Raw genomic sequence first — 21650 nt, 5'->3', positions numbered from 1 at the left:
AATGGGGAAGCAAAAACTGCTGGGGTGCTCCTGCTGTGCTCTCCTCCATCCTATGAGGAGGTTGTAGACATGTGTAAACAAAACCAAATATCTCAAGGACATGACATTCTCCATTGATGTTTATTCCAAAGAAACGGAAGCCCTGGGACCACTGGAGTTTCTTGCCACTTGGAGACTGGAGTGGGCACGACAATATGATTGTGCCAATGCTGATGTGTGGTGTTTCTTTTTCCTGTTTTTATTTTTCTTTCTTACATTTCTGTACTGCCCTTCATCCAAGGATCACGGGGCAGTTGACAATATAAAAACACAGTCACAAGCGAAAACAGTACCCCCGTCACGTACACACATGCGCAGCTTAAAAAGCCCTAGATTGTTTAATTAGCCAAAGGCCTGGGAGAAGAGGAATGTTTTTGCCAGGCGCCTAAAGATAAGCAAGAAAGATGCCAGCCTTCCTGGGAAAAGCATCCCCATTGCCAGTTTTTAACTGGAATGAACTCATTGTGTAACTAATTAAAATTTTATAGGAAACTGCCATTCTAAAAATGGGGGGGGGGGGGAGTGTCCACTGAAAAATATAGTTGCAAAAAATATTGAATTTCCAAATGGGGGATGGGGATGTACCCCACATCACTGGTTTCAGCTGCTATTTGAAATACATTATCAGTCGCCCTGATCCTCTGGTATCAGCCAAAATTTATCTAACAGAAAAGTAAAATATGTATAATCTCTGGCAGGTTGGAGTACATGCAGCCACAGAGAGATGGCGCTGTTTTATTTTGGAGGTGACTGGGTTTATATCTGAAACTCATGCATCTCTTATCTGAGGGAACTGCCCTAGCTAATTCACCGGCAATAAATTGGAGGGGGAAAAGAAGGCAGAATCGCACTTGGCATCCAGGAACCGCCTTGAGAAGCTTTGTAGGCCGTATGCCCAATTTCCAGGTGAAAGGGGAAGTGTTTGCCTCATCGCTCAGCCTGTGAGCTTCTCAGTCATCTCATCTGCCTATCCTGTGGTTGGAGGAACGAGGACCATGGGTGCTACTGCCGTAGCAATGATAAACTTTCGCTCAGTGCATTAGCTGCCTTACGGAACTCCCTGCCACAAGGGGACGGCGACAAGTTTAGGAGGTGTTAGAACACAAGATGGATTGGGCAAACTTGTGGAAGGGGATAGAGATCTACAGCTGATGTTCAACCTCAGTAGCAGCAACAGGAGCTGCGGTCCACTTCCAAGTCCTGCTCAGCAGGTTGGGCTGCACATAAGCTGCTTTTGGTGAGCCTGAGGTGTGGCTTCCGTAATCTTTCGGTTGCCTTACCTTGATCACATTCTCTGGCTTCTGGTCAGTCGGCACTTCAAACAGGAGGCCGAAGAGAGCGAGCGCCACGGCTTCCACCACATTCTGCCTCCCTATTTGCTGGAAGCTTCACAGATCAGCTGCAAGAAATGTTTCTGCAGCACTTTCCAGAGGGGTAGCCATATTAATCTGTTGCAGCCGTTTTGTAGCGCCTTCGGGATTAGCAGTTTCATTAAGCTTTTTTGTGGAGTGATAAGCTGCCAGAATTACATTTTGGTGCTGCAAGACTCTCTGTTGGTTTTGCAGCAGTAACTCCAGAGCGACTCCTCCCATGCTAAGCATTTAACTCTGCTAGAATCTTGCTTTTCTGCTTATAGTGTATTCCGAACCCAGGATCCACCTGAATGAGGAAGTCTTGCAAGTGTAACTCCCTCATCCCCACTTAAACCGCCCAAACTTAAGCTGGCCTGTTCCCCAAAAGCAGCATGGCAGGACTGGGCAAGGAGAGGTTTACAGCTATGCCAAACCCCTTCCAGCTCAGTCATGGAACTGGCAAGCTGGTACAACTTACACAGAAGTGTGGCATAAGTGAAATTCTCCTTTCGAGGCTTGTTTTCCCTCCAGCAGGCTTGGGATGACTCGTGTAAGCAGTATAGCCTTGCCCCAAATGGAATCTGGAGTAAGGGTAACTTAAACCACAGAGCCTAGGACTTGCCGATCAGAAGGTCGGCGGTTCGAATCCCCACGGCGGAGTGAGGTCCCGTTGCTCAGTCCCTGCTCCTGCCAACCTAGCAGTTCAAAAACACGTCAAAGTGCAAGTAGATAAATAGGTACCACTCTGGTGGGAAGGTAAATGGTGTTTCCGTGCACTGCTCTGGTTTGCCAGAAGCAGCTTAGTCATGCTGGCCCCATGACCCGGAAGCTGTACGCTGGCTCACTCGGCCAATAAAACGAGATGAGCACCGCAACCCTAGAGTCCGCCACGACTGGACCTAATGGTCAGGGGTCCCTTTACCTTTAAACCGGCATTAAGTTCCACCAGCTTCATGGATTTAGGATTGCTCTGCCTGATGCAGAAACAGACCCAGTAAGGCAATGCCTTTGGAACGGCTTGTGTTTAAAATTCTAGAGCGTTTCCAGGTTACACAGAACTCCTCTGCAGAGTGAAGCAGGAATGCCAAGTTATGTTCCTCTGCCAAGCTAATATTTATACCCTATTGAATTCTTGTACACACCATTTGCATGAGTGGAAGTCACTGGCAGAAGTAGGTCACCAGAGGTGGACACTGCCCCTGCCGCGTGCCTTTATCTTAGGTGACAAACAAAAAGACAATTAATTCTGTTTTGTATGAAACACCCCTTATTAGTCAATGGTTTAATTAAGATTTAATCAGGCATCTATCTATGTTATCAGTTTGTGCAACTTGGCTAATAAATGTAGATGCACCATCAAAGGACTCTTGTTCCAATAATGGGGCGTTCCGGCTTTGCTTCCTGACTGGTGCTCGTTTCAAGTGGGATTTCACCATGCAGCAGGCAATTCGAGCAGCTAAATTAGGAGCTCATTGGAAGGACTTGCACAACGAAAGATTGGGCTTTTTGTTTCAATAAAGGACGGGGGCTGGAAACTGCGAGACAACCCCTTGCTTTTAGGAAATGTTGCTGAGCCGTCCCAGAAACAAATCAGGAGCGACGGCTCACGAAGCATCTAAGACTGCCTAACTTCCCAGCAAACGAAGCTCCCTTTGCCCTTTTAATTTTAAACCCAAACTCCTCTTCATAGAAGCTGTTAATTAAAAACTAATCTGGGTGTGGACTTTTTCTCACTGTTTTAAGCCTTGGTATCCCTTTGGGGCTTGTCAGGGTGCCGACTTTGCCTAAGGTCAGGAGGAAAAACTTTGGTGCTGGTAACGCAGCGGTTTGATTTCACCCTCCAGAGGCACACTCCATTATCTCTAGAGACAAGATGGGTGCCAACAACACTGTGTAGCCCACTCTCCGATGTGCTAGTATTACTAGGGAATATCTGGATTTAGGGGGAAAGTATGGGTCGGCAGCAATTGGAAAATGCTGCATGAATGAGGAGGAATGAGAGGAAGCAGGCAAGATTCACAGGCCACGTTAAGCTGAGGTGTGGGTGGGTCCCTATGCTCAGCTGCAGAGGGGCAACACAACCTCTTGGGAACTAGGTGTGTAAAGATTAATTAGATCTCTCCAGGAGCAAATACAGCATGACTATTAGCCATTGATAGACCTATGCCAGGCATAGGCAAACTTGGCCCTCCAGATGTTTTGTAGCACAATTCCCATCATCCCTGACCACTGGTCCTGTTAGCTAGGGATCATGGGAGTTGTGGTCCCAAAACATCTGGAGGGCCAAGTTTGCCTATGCCTGACCTACATAAAACTGGTCTTACTTTATTAAAACTGGTCAAACCTCAGCGGTTAAGAAAACGAAGCCATCCTGTTGTCTGAAAACAGATAAACACCCCCCCCCCCGGCCATAAAGAGGCGCTCAAATAATTTATAAGATTTTATTGAAAAAAACCATCATGTACTCATGTGTCAAATCCGTCAATAATTTACTTATTGGCTCGTGTCGTTCTTAACAATGAAGCAACTGGCATGCAGATGGGCTGCTTGGTGAGCTCGGCTACGTGAGCAAGGGGTCAGCTGCCAACTCTGCAGGGGGAAACAATCCGCACTACTTTGACCCAATTTGTTGGCAGAGCTTTTAGAGTGCACCAGGTTCAGTCCAAGCCTGTTACAATCCCATGAAGCGCTGTGATGACTGTCGACTGAAACGCTCCCATGTTACTGAGCTGAAATGCCTGAAAACGTGGAGGCAGCAGAACGGGGGGGGCGGATTCTGCTGCCACGATCCCCAACTCCCTGGAAATCAGTGTTCCTCCTTAAATCCCTGAAGACAACTGCTGCTAACTGCGCAGAGCAGTTTCCGAGGGGTGTTGCTGTTTTTAGGTGCCACTTCCAAGTTGCCAGGGTGGGCCAATTGAGGCCCACGATCTACCACCCCGCCATCCTACACTATTGCGTCTTCAAAATACACAAGTAACCTTTTTGCACTTTGGTGCACCCGTGCAAAGCTTATTGCACTTGCACAACACGGAACACCCTGAGGCCTGGCTTGTTTGCTTTTTGGAGAAGTGCTTGTTTTACCACCCAAAGACAAACCCATCATCAGCGATTACGCTACAGCCAATCTTGAGCCCCAATGGCATGCACATCGAGTCAGGATTCACCCCCACCCGGGCTTCTCCGCACTTACGCTGAACAACATCCATACCATTTCCCAGCCACCCCATTTAGAAGAGTTCCTGGACAGTTCTATGCAGATTTTACCTTCCTGAATAATCTGGTGCCACCTACAAGGCTGGCATGTGGCAGGCGGTTGAATGCACTTTTCTCATCGCTGTTCAAACAGCACAGCTTGCCACTGCACATTTGGGGTCAGGGGTCAGGGCTTTCAAGCCACTTCACACCTAGGGACGCCCTTCCCTTTAAAAGCCTGGCCACTGAGTGCAGCTGAAGGCATTTCTGAGTCAGTGGTTTGACACCCACGCACTTCTCCAGCTGTGTTGCACGCTCAGCCTCCTTTTGAAATTATAATCCTTTCCCTGCCGCCAGCTTGGAGCGGCAGGAACAGTAGCAAAATGAGCTTTTGGATTCTGTGCAACCTGCAACCACCTTCTCTTCTGTGTGCCAAGACTCACACCTACGGCCTCCAATCATCGCAGGTGTGCTGTGTTCCAGCTGCAAGCCTTTGCAAATTCCTCCAAACTGCTCCGTAAGACACGAGTCTCAGTAATTCAAGCGCTCCCCCCGGATGATATCTAACTGGGAAAGTAGCTGAAAACTGGATCCCTGTGACTGGGAGCTGATACTTGGCGACCTCTTCCTTCCGATCCTCAGAGTGCCTTCTCTTCCTGGCACCATTCTCCTTCATGGCTTTCCAGCCTTGCCCTGTGGTCACTCAACCAGCGGCTGTCAACAGCAACTGCCCGTGTCCATACAGGGATTGGAAATCGGGATTGACGGACTGCAGCTCGGACCAATCGATATGTGAGTGTTGCTGGGGACTGACCATGCTGGGGGCAGGGAGGCGGGTACCCTGGGCAGTTGCTTCGCTCCCCATCGTGCAGCAAAGCCACCCTACTGCTGCCTGGCACCTCTTAGGTGCAGGGCTCAAGCCTGCCTCAAAGGCATGCCTTTCCCCAACGGAGGCTCTGTTCTTTCGTACCCATTTGCTGATTTACAGATATTCGGATCAGAGGCGCTCGGCTTCAGGGTCCAGTGCAGAGTGTTAGCGTTGCAGAAAATTGTCCAGGGCTCAACCTGGCAATCTCCATGTCAAACTGAAGCCCTCTCTGCCCCCTCCCCCAGGTTTCTGCGGGACCTTCTGCCTTCCCTGCCTCATGTGCAAGGTGGCCACGCAGTACGGCGAGTGCTTCTGCGTCCCCTTCCTGCCGGGGGCTCTTGTGGCTATGCGGACGGGCCTGCGAGAACAGCTGCGCATCAAGGTACCCATCCCCGGGGGACTTCTGGGAACGTTCCAGCAGATGATTGCCAGGAGGCGCAAAAGCGAGCTCTCCAGGTGGCACATGGGAGTTATAGCCAGGGTGAAGGAGGGAGGTGCAGGCAGGGAGAAAATGCAGCGAGCTCTGCAGCCTTTTGCACAATGGACGCCAGAGCTCTATCCCACCGCAGCAGCTGTTGCAGCAGCCCAGGAAGTCAAGAGTCTTGTTGCAGAGTCAAGGAATTAGCCCCTGCCGCTGGTCAGACGGAAGCTCGCAGCTCTTCCTCTCGACCGTGACATACAAAAGTCCAACGTGGAGAAAGGGGAGAGGTTGCCGGATTGGTGGAGTTTGGCCAGGGGACAGAGTTTGGGGGAGACACAGGCTGCTAGGCAGATCCAGGGGGCCTCATCTTGAGAGCACATCCTATCAGTAGTTAGTTCCCATCAGGCCGTCGCTGCTATTCGTGGGAACTGGTTTGAGGTGCTGAGAATTCTGCCGAAAACCCCTCCACGGAACAAAAGATGGAATGGCTGTTAGATTGGGTTTCAAGCAGGCAATCTACACAGGCTATGTTCGGTGTTTAATCTGGGGCAGTGGGGAGGCGCTTGGAGGCAGGAGCGAAGACAAGGCTTTCCCCGACTGATGGCCCTCTTCTCTTCCACAGGGCTGTGTGTGCTGCGACTGGTGCGCTTTCTGCTTCTGCTGCCCCTGCGCTCTGTGCCAGATGGCACGAGAGCTGAAGAGCCCATGTTGTTAGCCTCATCCTGAGCTGGACACTCTGGAACCCTCTTGCTGGTCAGCCCCGTCCCCTACTGCGTTGGGGGTGCTGCGAGGCTCAGGTGCCTGGAATGAACTGAACCGAACCACTCAGGGAAGCTTTGAAGCTGCGTTGCAAAGCGCTGCCAAGTTGGTTTCCAGCCGACTGATGAAGCGCAGGCATAGGAGAACTGCAAGCTTTGGACTGTCGTGGCTTGTGCCTCTCAGTGGACTTCAGGTGTTGCTTCACTAAGGACAGTCACAACCTGCTCCTCCAGTGTGTGTGGGGGGGGGGGAGGGGAGAGCCACATCACCCTCTCTCCCCCTGTTAATATTACACTGTGTGCACATAGGAAGTTGCTGGCGTTGTAAATAAATAAGGTGGGGGGATACAGCTCTCCTCCTGCAACAAAGCATCTCGATTCTTCAGCTTCCAGGGGTTGGGTCAAGGAGCCGCATACCACAAAAGGCAGTTGACTCAGAACTGTGATGCAACATCCCTGGGAAGCGAAGCTGCGGTTCTCAAAATGCTGAGCAAAACAGAAGGGCCAGTTGACTTCAGTCACAGAACTGTAGAGTTGGAAGGGACCCCAAGGGTCATCTAGTCCAACCCCCTGCAATGCAGGAATCGAGGGAATAAAGCTTTTCCTAGGCTGTGCCATTTGAAGCCATGTGACACGTGCGGAAAGGCTTCTTCCTGGTGCCCTAGAGTCGTAGGTGCAGCGAGTGTTTCTCAAACCTGAACCCCAACTCCGCCCCCCCCCCAATAGTCTGAAGTTGTACAATACACGAAAAGCTTCCGTAAGCCATCTCTTTGGCAACCTGGTGTGCGGGCTGGGGGCTGATGGGAGTTGTAGTCCAACAACATCCAGGTGGCACCAGGTTTGGCAATGGCCCATTCAGCACTTGATTGTGTTGACTCCACAAAACCACCTCCAGCTCGGCTATTTTGCCAAGGAAGGAAACAGTGCCAGGGAAACTCTATGACCTTCTGAGGGCTTTCGGTGTCTGTGTGCAGGGGGTGGGTGGGCAGGCAGCGGTGGCCAAAGGACTGTAACAAAAGTAGGTGGGGGGGACGGGGTTAAAAGGCAAAAAAAGGAAAACAACACTGAGAAAAATCAGAGAGGGGATGTCAAATCCCCTCTGCAAACAAACACATGGAGTTTCCTTCCGACAAACCTGTCCCTGACTTTGAATGCAGAAGAAGAGTTGGGCTGGCGGCCACTTGCTGCCCACTCCCTCCTGCGCAGCTGCGCAAGGAAGACGGGGAGGGAGCCGGCGCTAGAGAGGACCCCTCCCTCCCCACACCAACACTTTGGAGCTGCAGGAGTACAGCAGCGCCCTCTGGTGGCAAGGTCTGTGTTCCATGACATGATAACAGGAGATGCTTCCCTTGCCTTCCACCCGCAAAGGCGCTTCTCCTGCGCACCCCTTCTCTGCCGCCTCCCCGAGGCGAAGAAGGGCTGCTGAGCGGGCGGCGCAGGCAACAAGTCCCATCCCTTCCGAAGCCTGGCAGGGATCCACCGGCGCTCAGAGGGACATGCTCGTGAGGTTCTCGTGGCTGAGGAGTCCTTTGCGGGAGCTGCTGACTCCGTGGCTGCTGCTGCAGTAGTCCTGGAGATTGTGGCGCAGGGTGACGAGGGCGGAGCCCAGGCAGGCACGGTTAGGGGCCTGCAGTCCTCCGGGCAGCTGGAAGAGGACCGTGGCCACCCCGGCCATCCCGTCGTCCGTCGGCTCCAGGGTGATGGGTCCCACCCGGAAGCTGGAGTAGGAGTAGCCCATCAGGTGGGAGAGGAAGGGCTCGGAGCGTCGGAAGTGGGCCACAGGGTAGGGAACCTCGTGGTACGGCTTCAGCCGGCTGGGCTGGGCAGCGGTCAGCGCCGGGTGCTTGTGGGGACGTGCAGGGAGGAAGACCAGCTCAGCCGCAGCCCCCAGCGCATCTGGCTCGAAATAGATGGTCACTTTAGCGAAAGGCCGACTGGCCATCTTGGTCATCTCCTGCAGGTGGCGCCGCTGCTCATGTCGCAGGTCCAGGAACTGCTTGACCTTCCAGAGCAGGACGCAGACAGAGAGGAAGAGGAAGAAGCAGGAGAAGAAGACAGAGAAGAAGACAAAGAGGTCAATGTGGGCCTGGTCTTGGCGGAAGAAGAGCAGCCCCTGGGACTCAGTGACGTTGGGGCTGGTGCCCCCGATGCCCAGCAAGATGACGTAGAAACGGCTGGATTTCAGGGCGTGGATCTCGTGCGGGTAGGTGATGACCACTCGGTCTCGGACGGCTCGCACGACCAGCACCGCTTGCTGCTCCCGCACGGTGATGTAGGTGATGAGCCCGTGGGTCCGCGCCTCTCGCACGGCCGGAGAGGGCTGGCTTCCGTTGCCGAGGCCGCTGCGCCCGCCCGCCTCTTCCCCCGGCGGCACGACGCGCACAGAGTGGAAGCCCGTGGCCCGGTCCACGTCCACCACAAACATCTCGTAGGAGGTGGAGATGTAGACGTCCACCCCACCAAAGGTCACGTCGATGGTGATGCGGATGTCCACGTTGGTGAATTTGGGCTGGACGCCGAAGAAGACGGAGCGGCCGAGCAGTAGGTTCTTGATGTTGGGCTCGTGGAAGCAGTTGAGCTGTGACGTCGGGTCAAAGCAACTCTCTTGGTCCACGATGATCAGCCGGTAGCACTGGTGGCCGCCCACTGGGTTGCCGTGGAAAAACTCGCGGCACTTGGCACACTGTTGGGGACAAGGGGGAAAGGCAGGTCAGTTTAGTGGGATTGGGGGGTCACGCAAGCTGTCTCATGCCCATCCTACCCAAATTCTTCACTCTGTGAAAGGGGCACAAATGAAACGACTCTGCACTGTTGCTTCTTACTCGAAAATCTTTACTACTTTGCTAAATTCACTTTGCTTCTCCCAGTCGAAGGGTGGCACAAGGTGTTCTGCAGGTTCTTGCCCTGACCTAGCCACTGTGATCCACGCAACTGTCACCTCCAGACTGGATTATTGTAACTCACTCTACGTGGGGCTGCCCTTGAGACTGACCCAGAGACTCCAGCGGGTGCAGAATGCCGCGGCGAGACTCCTTACGGGGTCCTTGCTGCGAGATCACATTCACCCAGTGCTATACCAGCTGGACTGGCTCCCGGTGGGGTATAGGATCAGGTTTAAGGTGCTGGTTTTAACCTTTAAAGCCCTATACGGCCTAGGACCCTCGTACTTACGGGACCGCCTCTCCTGGTATGTCCCACAGAGGAACTTACAGTCTTCAAATAAAAACATCCTGAAGGTCCCAGGCCACAGAGAGGTTAGGCTGGCCTCAACTAGAGCCAGGGCTTTTTCAGCTGTGGCTCCAATCTGGTGGAACGCTCTGTCACAAGAGACTAGGGCCCTGCGGGACTTGACATCTTTCCGCAGGGCCTGCAAGACGGAGCTGTTCTGCCAGGCCTTTGGTCGGGGTTCAGTCTGACTCCCTCTCTCCTTTCATAAGAACTTGCATGAAAGTGGCCTCCCAATTTTTCTCACAGGCCCATATAAGTTCAGCACAAACAGTTGGGCCTGGTGAGCATTTAAGGTCCCCAACCGTAATCTGCGGGTTGCCATCTGATTGGATTTTATTCTGATCCTGATCTGATTTGAGGGTGTATTTTAATTGATTGTCTGATTTTATGTTAATGTGTTATACATTTGATGTTAGCCGCTCTGAGCCTGGCTTTGGCTGGGGAGGGCGGGATATAAATAAATATTATTATTATTATTATTATTATTATTATTATTATTATTATTTATTAGAAATGCCCCATAACCGCCACATCGTGCGCCTTTGCTGTCCCTGCACAGATTTACAACACAAAACGGTCCCTATTGGTCTAATTCTGTGTACCCCCACAGAGGGGGTGGCAAAAAGGATGTCACCTACACTCTTTTTATCTCCTAGCAGAGGTATGAGATTTCTGAACAGAGAATGATGTTCTGGCTATCACGGCAGGTCACTATCAAGAGGCTACGTAGGTTTATGCAATCACAGCCCAACACAAAATCATGTGGCAAGGAGCTCCATGGGTTAATTATGTGCTTTGCTCACAAATCTTTGTTTGCCTGGAAGTTCTCCTGCGTGGCCTGGAGACAGGGATGTACCTAGGGGTTGGCTGCTGCCAAAGACACAGGCCCAGGGGGCCGCAAAAATTGCCCCTCCCCACTCTGCCTGCCCATCATGCACTCCCTGGGCTGCTCCTCCACTGCTCTGCACGGCTGGGCATGGTATGCAAGCTCCCCTGGGTGCCTTAGCGGAGGAATGTGGTTGCTGGTGTGAGCAATCACAGCAGCCTCAGTTGGCCGATGGCGCTATTAGGAGTATGTGTGGAGAGCCCAGTAGGGTTTGGAGAGAAGAAAGATGAAGAAAGCAGGTGAGAGCTGGAGGAGGAGGAAAAAGGGAGGGAGGGGGGAGCCAGAAGGGAAAGCAGCAAGCAGAGCAGAACAGACCCAACCCTGATGGCTGCAGAGGAAGTCGCCGGCAGAGCAAGAAAGGTGACAAAAAGCAAACCTTTTCCGTTTCTGCTACAAGATCTCTCCCAGCTGAGGGCAAGGGAGCCTAGGTACACCTCTGCCTGGAGACACTGTGCTTGGGAGAGAAATGATTCTGTCTCCTGCCCCATGTACGATCTTGCACGGCTCCCAGTTATCGCAGTGAGGATTGTGCGGGAGAACGTCCGGATGGACTGCGCCTTGTTCCGTAAGCTTCTTTCATCCCTGCCAAGGACCCGCCTCCTGCGGCCGCAGCCCCGCCCCTCACCTGTTGCTTATAGCAGTCCTTTTTGTCTGACTGGGCGCTGTTCTGGCAGCCTCCCGTCTCCGTGTTGTTCTGGCAGGGGCAGCCGGTCCCATCCAGCTCGTTGCACGAGTCAGCGTGGCCGTTGCACTGGCACCTGGGAGGAGAGGGGTCACCGGGAGACACAAGAACATGAGAAGAGCCCTCCTGGATCAGAGCAACGGCCCAGCCAGTCCGGCATCCTGATCTCACAATGGCCAGATGCCTATTGAAAGCCCCCAACCACAAGAGCCCCCTCCCCTCCTGTGACTTCCAGAAACCAGTATTCAGAAGCATTCCTGCCCCTAGGGAGATTCTGTATATTTCGCTCTATAAGACGCACCTTTTCCCTCCTAAAAAGTAAGTGGAAATGTGTGTGCATCTTACAGAGCAAATGCAGGCTGTGCAGCTTTCGCTGAAGCCAGAACAGCAAGAGGGACTGCTGTGCAGCAATCCCTCTTGCTGTTCTGGCTTCAGGGATAGCCACACAAAGCCTCTTCAACAACACTTGATTCAGAATATTATTTTTCTTGTTTTCCTCTGCTAAAAACAAGGTGCGTCTTATGGTCGGGTGCGTCTTGTAGAGCGAAAAATACGGTATATGCATGGCCCACCCATTCCGAATTCCACTGGTTTTTAAATGGACCCTAAACATAAGGCTACAATGATACCTCTGGTTATGTACTTAATTCGTTCTGGAGGTCTGTTCTTAACCTGAAACTGTTCTTAACCTGAAACACCACTTTAGTTAATGGGGCCTCCCACTGCCACCGCGCCGCCGCCATGCGATTTCTGTTCTTATCCTGAAGCAAAGTTCTTAACCCGAGGTACTATTTCTGGGTTAGCGGAGTCTGTAACCTGAAGCGTATGTAACCTGAAGCGTATGTAACCTGAGGTACCGCTGTATAAGAACGGTCATGAAAGGATCCAGCCAGTGGCACATCCGTGCCCGAACTCCCAGCCAACCAGATATTGTGGGAAACCTGTTTCTAAGTGCTTTTAATATGTGGCATTCTCTGTTGTTTTTACTGCTGCTGTTGTAGCGTCATGATGTTTCGGTTTGATACTGTGGTTTTATTGATACCGCATATGATGGGAAGAAGCCCTGGGATAGGTTTTGCCCTAGAACGCAGCATATGTTTGTTTTTTAAAAAAATAAATAAGAACGAGACTCAGCCTTGGCCTCCCGGCTCCTTACTTGGTGCATTTTCCCTCCAGCAGGAAGTAGCCGTGCAGGCAGCTCTCGCATTTCTCCCCAAAGCTGTTGTTCTGACAGTTCACGCACACGGCGGCGTCCTCCGCTGGCCCTTCTGCTACCCATTTGGGGATCTGTGGGGAGGCAGGGAGACGAGCGAAATGTGACTTCCCACTCGTGCACTTTCCCCTGGCAGCAGACTAGGCTCACAATCCTCTGACGCAAATGCTCAGGAAATGCGATGCAAACCCATTCTCTCTCTCTGAAAGGCAGCTGGTTATAATGGGGCTTCATGTAACCTGCCCATCACTTGCACGCTGCTGCGTTTTCATTAGACCCAGCAGCGAGTGTTTTGTGTATTCGTGGGCGCGAAGGCCAGCTTCAAAACGCAACTGGGAAATATGTATTTCGAGGGAGGCAAGGAGCCTTAAATCACTGCCTTTTCTCAAGAAAGGCGATTTATTTCTCACGCGGAGAAAAGTGCACAGCGTGGGTGGAACTGAACTACCTCGCAGGGTTGCTATGAGGATAAAACAGGGAAGAAGAGAACCCCGTAGGTCACCTTGAGCTCCTTGAAGAAAAGGAGGGATAGAAATGCAAGTTAAAACTATGTTTTACTTAGGGGAGGCCCATTGAAATAAATGAGCATGGCTAAATTGGGCCCATTAATTTCAGCAGGTCTGTGCTGAGCAACTTAGTTGAATAGCACCCTATGCGTATGCCAGCACTAGCGCCAAGTGCTCATTCGTCTATTTTACAGGTATACGGAGGAGTGACCAAAAAAAGTAGTAGTAGTAGTAGTAGTAGTAATAATAATAATTTATTATTTATACCCCACCCAGCCACTATGGGCGGCTTCCAATAGAATATTTAAATACAATAACCTATTAAACATTAAAAGCTTCCCTAAACAGGGATGCCTTCAGATGTCTTCTAAAAGTCTGGTAGTTTTTTTCTCTGACATCTGATGGGAGGGCGTTCCACAGGGCGGGTGCCACCACTGGGAAGGCCCTCTGCCTGGTTCCCTGTAACTTGGCTTCTCGCAATGACCGTCAGAAGGCCCTCGGCGCTGGACCTCAGTGTCCGGGCAGAACGATGGGGGTGGAGACGCTCCTTCAGTTATACTGGGCCGAGGCCGTTTAGGGCTTTAAAAGTCAGCACCAACACTTTGAATTGTGCTCGGAAACGTACTGGGAGCCAGTGTAGGTCTTTCAAGACCGGTGTTATGTGTCTAGTCACCAGTCTGGCTGCCACATTCTGGATTAGTTGTAGTTTCCGGGTCACCTTCAAAGGTAGCCCCAATTAGAGCGCATTGCAGTAGTCCAAGCGGGAGATAACTAGAGCATGCACCGCTCAGGCAAGTACCTGTTCAAAGGTGTGGCTATGATGCAGTAAGCACAGGAGTTCTACAGGCGATGGCACACAACAAAGGTGCCAATATGCACTGGATTCTCTGAAGAATATGGACGCACCTTTTTGACCTGGCAAGTCTCCTTCCACCAAAAGAGCCACTACCAGTTGTCCCAGCCAGCCAGGCCCGGCTCCCCCGCCCCCCACCGCTGGCACTCACCAAGGCCGGCTCCAGCGGGAAGCGGGCTGGGTCCCGGCGGGCTCTCTCGTACTCCTCCCGCGTGATGCAGACGTTGCTGTTTCCCCGGCAGAAAGTGTTGCAGGGGCGACAGGAGCCGCCGCTCAGCGCCGACCCCACAAAGAGCGGCTGGCATTTTTCACAGTGCTGCCCCTGAGGGAAAGAGAGGCGAGGGGGCAGAGTTGGGCGCAGGCACACACAGAGAGCGGCGGTTTGCCTTTTCGGCCTCCCGGGATGCCTTTAGAGGGAGGCAAGTCCGTGCAAGAATCCAGGAGCACAGGGATTTGGGAAGCTGCTTTCTACTGAGTCTGACCATTGGTCCATCTAACTCAGTCTTGCCTACACTGACTGGCAGCAGCTCCCCAGGCTGCTTTCTACTGAGTTCAACCATTGGGCCATCTAACTAGTCTTGTCTACACTGACTGGCAGCAGCTCTCCAGGCTGCTTTCTACTGATTCTGACCATTGGTCCATCTAACTCAGCCTTGTCTACACTGGCTGGCAGCAGCTCCCCAGGCTGCTTTCTACTGAGTCCAACCACTGGTCCATCTAACTCAGCCTTGTCTACACTGGCTGGCAGCAGCTCCCCAGGCTGCTTTCTACTGAGTCCGACCACTGGTCCATCTAACTCAGCCTTGTCTACACTGGCTGGCAGTAGCTCCCCAGGCTGCTTTCTACTGAGTCCAACCACTGGCCCATCTAACTCAGCCTTGTCTACACTGACTGGCAGCTACTGAGTACGACCATTGGTCCATCTAACTAGTCTTGTCTACACTGACTGGCAGCAGCTCCCCAGGGTGTCTGGTAGGAAGTGTCTCCCAGCTTGCCTGGAGATTGAACCTGGGTGCTTCTGCATTGAGGACAGATGCTCTCCCATCACAGCCCAGTGTGAACCCAGCTGCAGATCTTCTCTTCCAACTGGCCTCCGCTTGCGCCCCCAGCTTCTGCCCTCTCCCTACGCCACTCGGACCCTCTCAGCCGCCCGCTGCCCTCACCATGGTGTTGTTGAAGCACTGCAAACACTGGTCCTGGGCCTCCACCCCCTGGCAGTTGCTGTGCTTGTTGCACTGGCACTCCACGGAGCAGTTCTGCCCCACGTAGCCAAAGTGGCACTGGCAGGCGTTGGGCTCCACGCAGGTCCCGTTCACGCAGCCCTGCTCACACACCGGCTTGCACAGCCCCGTCACGCTGCAAGGGAGAAAGGAGGAGGCGCAGAACAATTGGTGCACAGCGTGTGAGATCCCACCCCCGGTGGAAATTCTGCAAAGGTTTTCCCATACGCTGGTGTTGCCCGGCTAAAAACAGTGGCTAGAAATTGCTCTGCCTGATAGCAAACTTGAGTGGTTTTCTGTGCATTACTATGGAAGTGAAAGACAGCCACAAAAAATTACGGGAGTGGGAGACGGAGGTACACAGAATTATATGAAAAGGATTTTTAAATTAATGAGATGTTTTTTAAAACCCACAAAACCTGCTCAACAAGAACCTGTGAGTTTATAGCAGGGGTCGGCTGGGGGCCGGTCCACTGTTCCTCAGACCTTGTAGGGGGCCGGACTATATTTTTTTTGGGGGGGGGGGATGAACAAATTCCTATGCCCCACAAATAACCCAGAGATGCATTTTAATTAAAAGCAAACATTCTACTCATGTAAAAACACCAGGCAGGCCCCACAAATAACCCAGAGATGCATTCTAAATAAAAGGGCACATTCTACTCATGTAAAAACACGCTGATTCCCGGACCATCACCGGGCCAGATTTAGAAGGCGATTGGGCAGGATTTGCCCCCCGGGCCTTAGTTTGCCTACCCATAGTTTATAGGATGTTGATAGCCTTAGGAAGCCTTTCTCAGGCCTGAGTCCCCAGATGTGCTCAAACCACAACTCCCATCATCCCTGAGCTCTGGCCAGGCTGGCTAGGAATGATGGGAGTTGTAGTCGAACAACAGCTGGGGACCCAAAGTTGCGGTTCCGAGAGGGACAATCCTTAGCTTCACATCTTGGTTTGCTTGGGCAAAACAAAGCATAAGCACTCTAGTTCAGGCTTCACAGGAAGCAGAGATTGTGCTTGCTTTGTCGCTTATGCAGGGAGGAGAGCGAAGCAAGGATCTCGGCATTCTCAGCACGCCATCAACAAAAGTCTGTTGCGATGTACAGACATAACCTACGTGCGTTTACCCTGGAGGAGGAAGGGGTGCTGAAGGGACAAGGGTTCCCCTAAATTTGGGAGGGTGAAGCTGCAGCAAATGCCACCCTCTATCAACGGAGAAAAGCGGCTGGTTCGTGCGCAATATCTAAAGAGACCAGGGTAGACAGAAGGGATTTCGCAGCTCAGTTGTCTGAAATGCAATGGTTCTTAGTGAAGGCGAGGCAGCTACCGCCGAGAGCACAGGCTTACAGTTCCCTGCTTCATCTCCGCCCCCCTCCCACGGCACTCACTTGTCCAGCGTGTAGCCGTTCTTGCAGGTGCACTTGTAGCCGTGGGGCAGGTCGTTGCAGTTCTGGGTCTCGTTGCAGTCATGGTGCCCGTTCAGGCACTCGTTCTCGGGAGGGCAGGCCATGAAGGCCCAGTCTGCTTTCAGGCCACACGACTCGACCAGTCCTGCAGGGAGGCAAGAGGAACAGGAGCTGCTGGCAATCCTGAAGAGCAGCGGCCCCCAACTTGGTGCCCTCAAGCTCTTCTGGGCTGCATCTTGCAACCGGCTTGTATCAGGCGCTCCAGGAGCAACCACTTAATCCTAGGCAAAGGGCTTCCCCAGACCACAAATAAAAGGAAATATTATGCTATTATTATTATTATTATTATTATTATTATTATTATTATTATATACCCGGGGGTCTATGGGCGGTTCACAGAATATAATCAAGATATAAAATCACAAAATACCTAATAAAAATAAAAATAACCCAATAGCCCCCCCCAAAAGAACACATTTTAAAAGGGCCTAATAATAATAATAAAGGTAAAGGTACCCCTGCCCATACGGGCCAGTCTTGACAGACTCTAGGGTTGTGACCCCATCTCACTTAAGAGGCCGGGGGCCAGCGCTGTCCAGAGACACTTCCGGGTCACGTGGCCAGCGTGACAAGCTACATCTGACGAGCCAGAGCTGCACACGGAACGCCGTTTACCTTCCCGCTACTAAGCAGTCCCTATTTATCTACTTGCACCCGGGAGTGCTTTCGAACTGCTAGGTTGGCAGGCGCTGGGACCGAACAACGGGAGCGCACCCCGCCGCGGGGATTCGAACCACCGACCTTTCGATCGGCAAGTCCTAGGCACTAAGGCTTTTACCCAGATGGGCGGGGTATAAATAATTTATTATTTATACCCCGCCCATCTGGCCACTCCAACAAAAGATTAAAAATACATTAAAACACCAGTCATTAAAAACTTCCCTAAACAGGGATGTAAATTGGATCAACCAAAAGCCTGGTTAAAAAGGAACGTTTCTGCCTGGCGCCTAAAGATGTATAATGAAGGCGCCAGGCAACTTCCCTGGGGAGAGCATTCCAGGGAAAGGGAGCCACTGCAGAGAAGGCCCCGTTCTCGTGTTGCCACCCTCCGAACCTCTCAGAGAAATAACTTGTTTGCAACAGGGATTTGTGTGCATTACTGCCGGGCCTCCACTTTCCACACTCCTCCCTGAGAAGGTGCCATTGACCCCCCCACCCCACCCCCCCGGTTCTGCTCAGTACATACCGTGGTGAGGACCGCTCCTCCCTCCCTCCATGCACCGCCCTTTGCCGTTCTCGCCGCGGAGGCCGCACCAGCCGCACCGGGGCTGCTGGATGCAGAGAGCGCACTGCTGGAAACGGGAGCAGGACGGGGTGCAGCTCTCGGCCCCGCTCAGCACTCGGCCGCACATCCCGGCGGCGCAGCGCATGGGCAGGTACGTGGGGCTCATGCACTGCGGGGAGACAGGGGCGGAAGAGGGTGCCTGTTAGAACTCGCGTGGGCGCACTTTCCCCAAACGAAATCCTGCACCGTGAATAAATGATGCAGAAGAATTTAGCAGAATTTTTGCAATCACAAGCTCCCCCGCTCCCCCCCAGGGATTACCTGCTGCAAGCTGACGCTCCAGACACACTGCTGCCAGCCCCCGTCGGCCCCCTTGGAGCTCAGGCACTCCCCGCAGGTGCTGTGGTTGTGGCACGGCGTGGGGCAGGCCAGCGGAGGCGACGACTCCACCGGCATGGGGGACACGTTGAGGAGAGAGTGGCTGAAGCAGGTCCAGTCGTAGGTGGGCTGGACGCTGAGGATGCGCCTTGTCTCCCCTGGGCCAGAAGCGGGAGAAGGAGGAGAAGAGTCAGAGATGGGGGCCTTTGTGGTGTCCGAAACGCCTCTTCCCTTTCCTCACATACCAGGAGGAGCGTCAGCTGTTTCTCGGATGATTCCCAAGGGCCATTTAAGCACTCAGGGGCCTGACTTGTGGGACATCTGCACAGCCCCCCACAGAAATAAAGAGGAGCTCCATGCAGCTGGGGCAGGAGAAACCCTTGGTGAACTGCGCAACATGCTGCTGTCAGGAAAGCTGCTTGGTTTTCTTTGTCTCAGGATCCCCTCACAAGTCAAGTAACTGCCAATTAACCTTGCTCTTTTCATCAGCTCCCCGCAAACGCTTCCGTTCACCCTTCATTCCACCAGTGGCAGATCTTGGGGTCTCAAATTTGGCCTCTCACCTTCCATTCTACATCATAGTCACAGCATCCCTGAACCTCTGAGGCTGAACCGCTCCTCTAAATCTGCCCTTGATTCGCTACGGCCTAGGACCCTCATACAGGACCGTCTCTCCTGGTATGCGCCACGGAGAGCCTCAAGGTCCATAAATAGCAACACCCTAGAGGTCCTGGGCCCTAAGGAAGTTAGACAGGCTTTAACCAGAGCCAGGGCCTTTTCAACACTGGTGGAACGCTCTGCCTCATGAGACTAGGCCCCTGTAGGATCTGATTTCTTTCCGCAGGGCCTGTGAGACAGAGTTGTTCCGCCTGGCCTTTGGCTTGGAGCCAATTTGATTCCCTCCCCCTCTTTCTTTTTCCTTTCTCCTCCTGTGATGAGGCTGCATTTTAATATTTCAGTATTTTAATGTTGTATTTTAATCTTGTTTTAAGTTGTATTCATTCAACTTGTTTTTATTATTGCTTGTAAGCCGCCTTGAGCCCGGCCTTGGCTGGAAGGGCGGGGTATAAATAAAAATTAGTAGTAGTAGTAGTAGTAGTGGCTGTCTGACCACTATCTGACTTAGTGTGGTGTTCTGTCCTGAAGCACCCAATAACGTAAGATCAGGCCATTGGGCCTCCTAATCCAGAACCCCCCATTCTCACAGTGGCCAACCAGAGGCCCCTGGCAAGCCCTCAGGCAGGTCCCGTGCCCAAGAGCAGTCTCCCCTCCTGGGCCTTCCAGCCACAAAATCCCCACTTGCCTCCCCCTTGCACTCCTGAGCAGCCCCTTCCCCGTGGCTCTTTCTCCCTCCGCCTGCAAGGCCCTCCCTGCCCCCACCGGCCCCCACCTCTTGCCCCTCACCTGTGCGCTTGAACTGCCGCGTCCACATGCACTTCCCAGACGCCGTGCACTTGGCGCAGTCCGAGGCCTCGCACGAGATCTCCGAACAGTTGCTGGCGACAAAGATCTCGCGCTGGTTAATGCGGCAGTCGTTCTCCGAGGTGCAGCTGCCGGTGCTGCCGATGCAGGCGCCCTCGGGGCAGTTGGTGCACCACTTGCACTGGGGTAAGGCCTGCGGGGGGGGGGGGGTCAGAATACAAGGTCAAAGCCTCCATGACTGGGGAACGGTCACTACAAACCAAAGGCTGGCGATAATTTGCTGCCAAGGAGTGTGGTGGAGTCTCCTTCTTTGGAGGTCTTTAAGCAGAGGCTTGACAACCATATGTCAGGAGTGCTCTGATGGTGTTTCCTGCTTGGCAGGCGGTTGGACTCGATGGCCCTTGTGGTCTCTTCCAACTCTATGATTCTATGATTCTATGATAATGCTTCCCTCCCCAACCCCGTATAACCCCTTGGCTTATACAGTGCAACCCGCGTCCGAGTGTCTGCGGGTCACGATTCGCCACTTCTGCACATGACGTCATTTTGAGCGTCTGCGCATGCGCGAGCAGCGAAACCCGGAAGTAACGTGTTCCATTACTTCTGGGTCACCGTGGAGCGCAACCTGGAAACGCTCAACCTGAAGCAACTTTAACCCAAGGTATGACTGTATAAGCCTATTTCACAAATTTATATTTTGATATGGTTTTTATTGTATGGCTGTCATAAACCACGTTGGTTTTTAAAAGTAAGGCAGGAGTATGCAAACGTTTTAATAAATAAACTGGCACTGTAACCTTTCTGGCGCTCAGTGTGCTCTGAGTAGCATTGATGCTGAACTGTAGGAGGAAATTAGGGGTTGCAATCAGAATCAAAGAAGCATAGAATAGAATCATAGAATCATAGAGTTGGAAAAGACCACAAGGGCCATCGAGTCCAACCCCCTGCCAAGCAGGAAACACCATCAGAGCACTCCTGACATATGGTTGTCAAGCCTCTGCTTAAAGACCTCCAAAGAAGGAGACTCCACCACACTCCTTGGCAGCAAATTCCACTGTCGAACAGCTCTTACTGTCAGGAAGTTCTTCCTAATGTTTAGGTGGAATCTTCTTCTTTCTTGTAGTTTGAAAATTCATCTTGTTTGTTTTTGCCCAATTCTCTAATCTGTCAAGGTCGTTTTGAAGTGTGATCCTGTCCTCTGGGGTGTTAGCCACCCCTCCCAGTTTGGTGTCATCTGCAAATTTGATCAGGATGCCCTTGAGTCCATCATCCAAGTTGTTGATAAAGATGTTGAATAAGACCGGGCCCAAGACAGAACCCTGTGGCACCCCACCAGTCACTCTTCTCCAGGATGAAGAGGAACCATTGATGAGCACCCTTTGGGTCCGGTCAGTCAGCCAGTTAGTCAGATCACATTCCATCATAGAATTGTAGAGTTGGAAGGGACCCTGAGTGTCACCGAGTCCAACCCCCAGCAATGCAGGAATATCAACTAGATCATACACGGCAGATGGCTATCCAACCTCTGGTTAAAAACCTCCAATGAAGGATAGTCCACCACCTTCCGAGGGAGTCCGTTCCACTTTTAAACAGCTCTTACTGTTAGAAATGGCTTCCTGATGTTTGGTCAGAATCTCCTTTCAGTGGTTTGGGTCGTAGTCTCCAGAGCAGAAGAAAACAAGTCTGCTCCATCCTCCAAGTGACAGCCCTTTAGATATCTGAAGATGGCTATTCTATCTCCTCTCACTCTCCTCTTTCCCAGGCTACACATACCAATTCCTACAACTGTTCCTCATAAGGCTTTGGTTTCCAAACCCTTGATCATCTTTGTCGCCCTCCTCTGCACACATTCCGGCGTGTCAATATCCATCTTAAATTGTGGTACCCAGCACTGGACACAAGACTCCAGGTGTGGTCTCACCGAGGCAGAACAGAGTGGT

The 21650-nt window shown here is 52.3% G+C and overlaps 2 protein-coding genes across 5 annotated transcripts in view; one reads left to right on the top strand and one right to left on the bottom strand.

The window, feature by feature from the left end:
- Nucleotides 1-3818: 3818 nt before the first annotated feature.
- Nucleotides 3819-21650, bottom strand: part of MEGF8 (multiple EGF like domains 8) — a 65179-nt gene continuing 47347 nt past the window's right edge. For all 3 annotated transcript variants that reach the window (XM_083454666.1, XM_083454667.1, XM_083454668.1), the window contains exons 35-43: nucleotides 19693-19903; nucleotides 18232-18446; nucleotides 17872-18079; nucleotides 16608-16770; nucleotides 15165-15357; nucleotides 14153-14323; nucleotides 12586-12716; nucleotides 11373-11505; nucleotides 3819-9316 (exon numbers count right to left, since the gene is read on the bottom strand). In XM_083454666.1, the coding sequence (XP_083310792.1) occupies nucleotides 8120-9316; nucleotides 11373-11505; nucleotides 12586-12716; nucleotides 14153-14323; nucleotides 15165-15357; nucleotides 16608-16770; nucleotides 17872-18079; nucleotides 18232-18446; nucleotides 19693-19903 (2622 nt within the window). In that variant the 3' untranslated portion in view covers nucleotides 3819-8119. The remainder of the gene's footprint in view (nucleotides 9317-11372; nucleotides 11506-12585; nucleotides 12717-14152; nucleotides 14324-15164; nucleotides 15358-16607; nucleotides 16771-17871; nucleotides 18080-18231; nucleotides 18447-19692; nucleotides 19904-21650) is intronic.
- LOC310684763 (cornifelin-like) lies at nucleotides 5247-7002 on the top strand. 2 transcript variants are annotated; one of them, XM_083456333.1, is made up of 3 exons: nucleotides 5247-5378; nucleotides 5700-5836; nucleotides 6498-7002. In XM_083456333.1, exons 1-3 carry the CDS (start codon nucleotides 5261-5263, stop codon nucleotides 6588-6590), a joined length of 348 nt encoding a protein of 115 aa, XP_083312459.1. In that variant the 5' UTR covers nucleotides 5247-5260; the 3' UTR covers nucleotides 6591-7002. The 2 variants fall into 2 exon arrangements, with proteins under 2 accessions (XP_083312459.1, XP_083312458.1); XM_083456332.1 differs by having other exon boundaries at nucleotides 5700-7002.

Source organism: Podarcis tiliguerta (assembly GCF_965153285.1).
Source record: "Podarcis tiliguerta genome assembly, chromosome: 8".
Lineage (NCBI taxonomy): Eukaryota > Metazoa > Chordata > Lepidosauria > Squamata > Lacertidae > Podarcis > Podarcis tiliguerta.
Note: the sequence above shows the minus strand (reverse complement) of the source record. Positions and strands in the feature narration are given on the sequence as shown.

Coding starts and splice junctions, on each gene's coding strand:
- LOC310684763 (XM_083456332.1), top strand. CDS start 5,261: ATGGCTTTCCAGCCTTGCCCTGTGGTCACTCAACCAGCGGCTGTCAAC. Junction 5,379..5,699: donor CAGCTCGGACCAATCGATAT/GTGAGTGTTGCT, acceptor CCCCTCCCCCAG/GTTTCTGCGGGACCTTCTGC.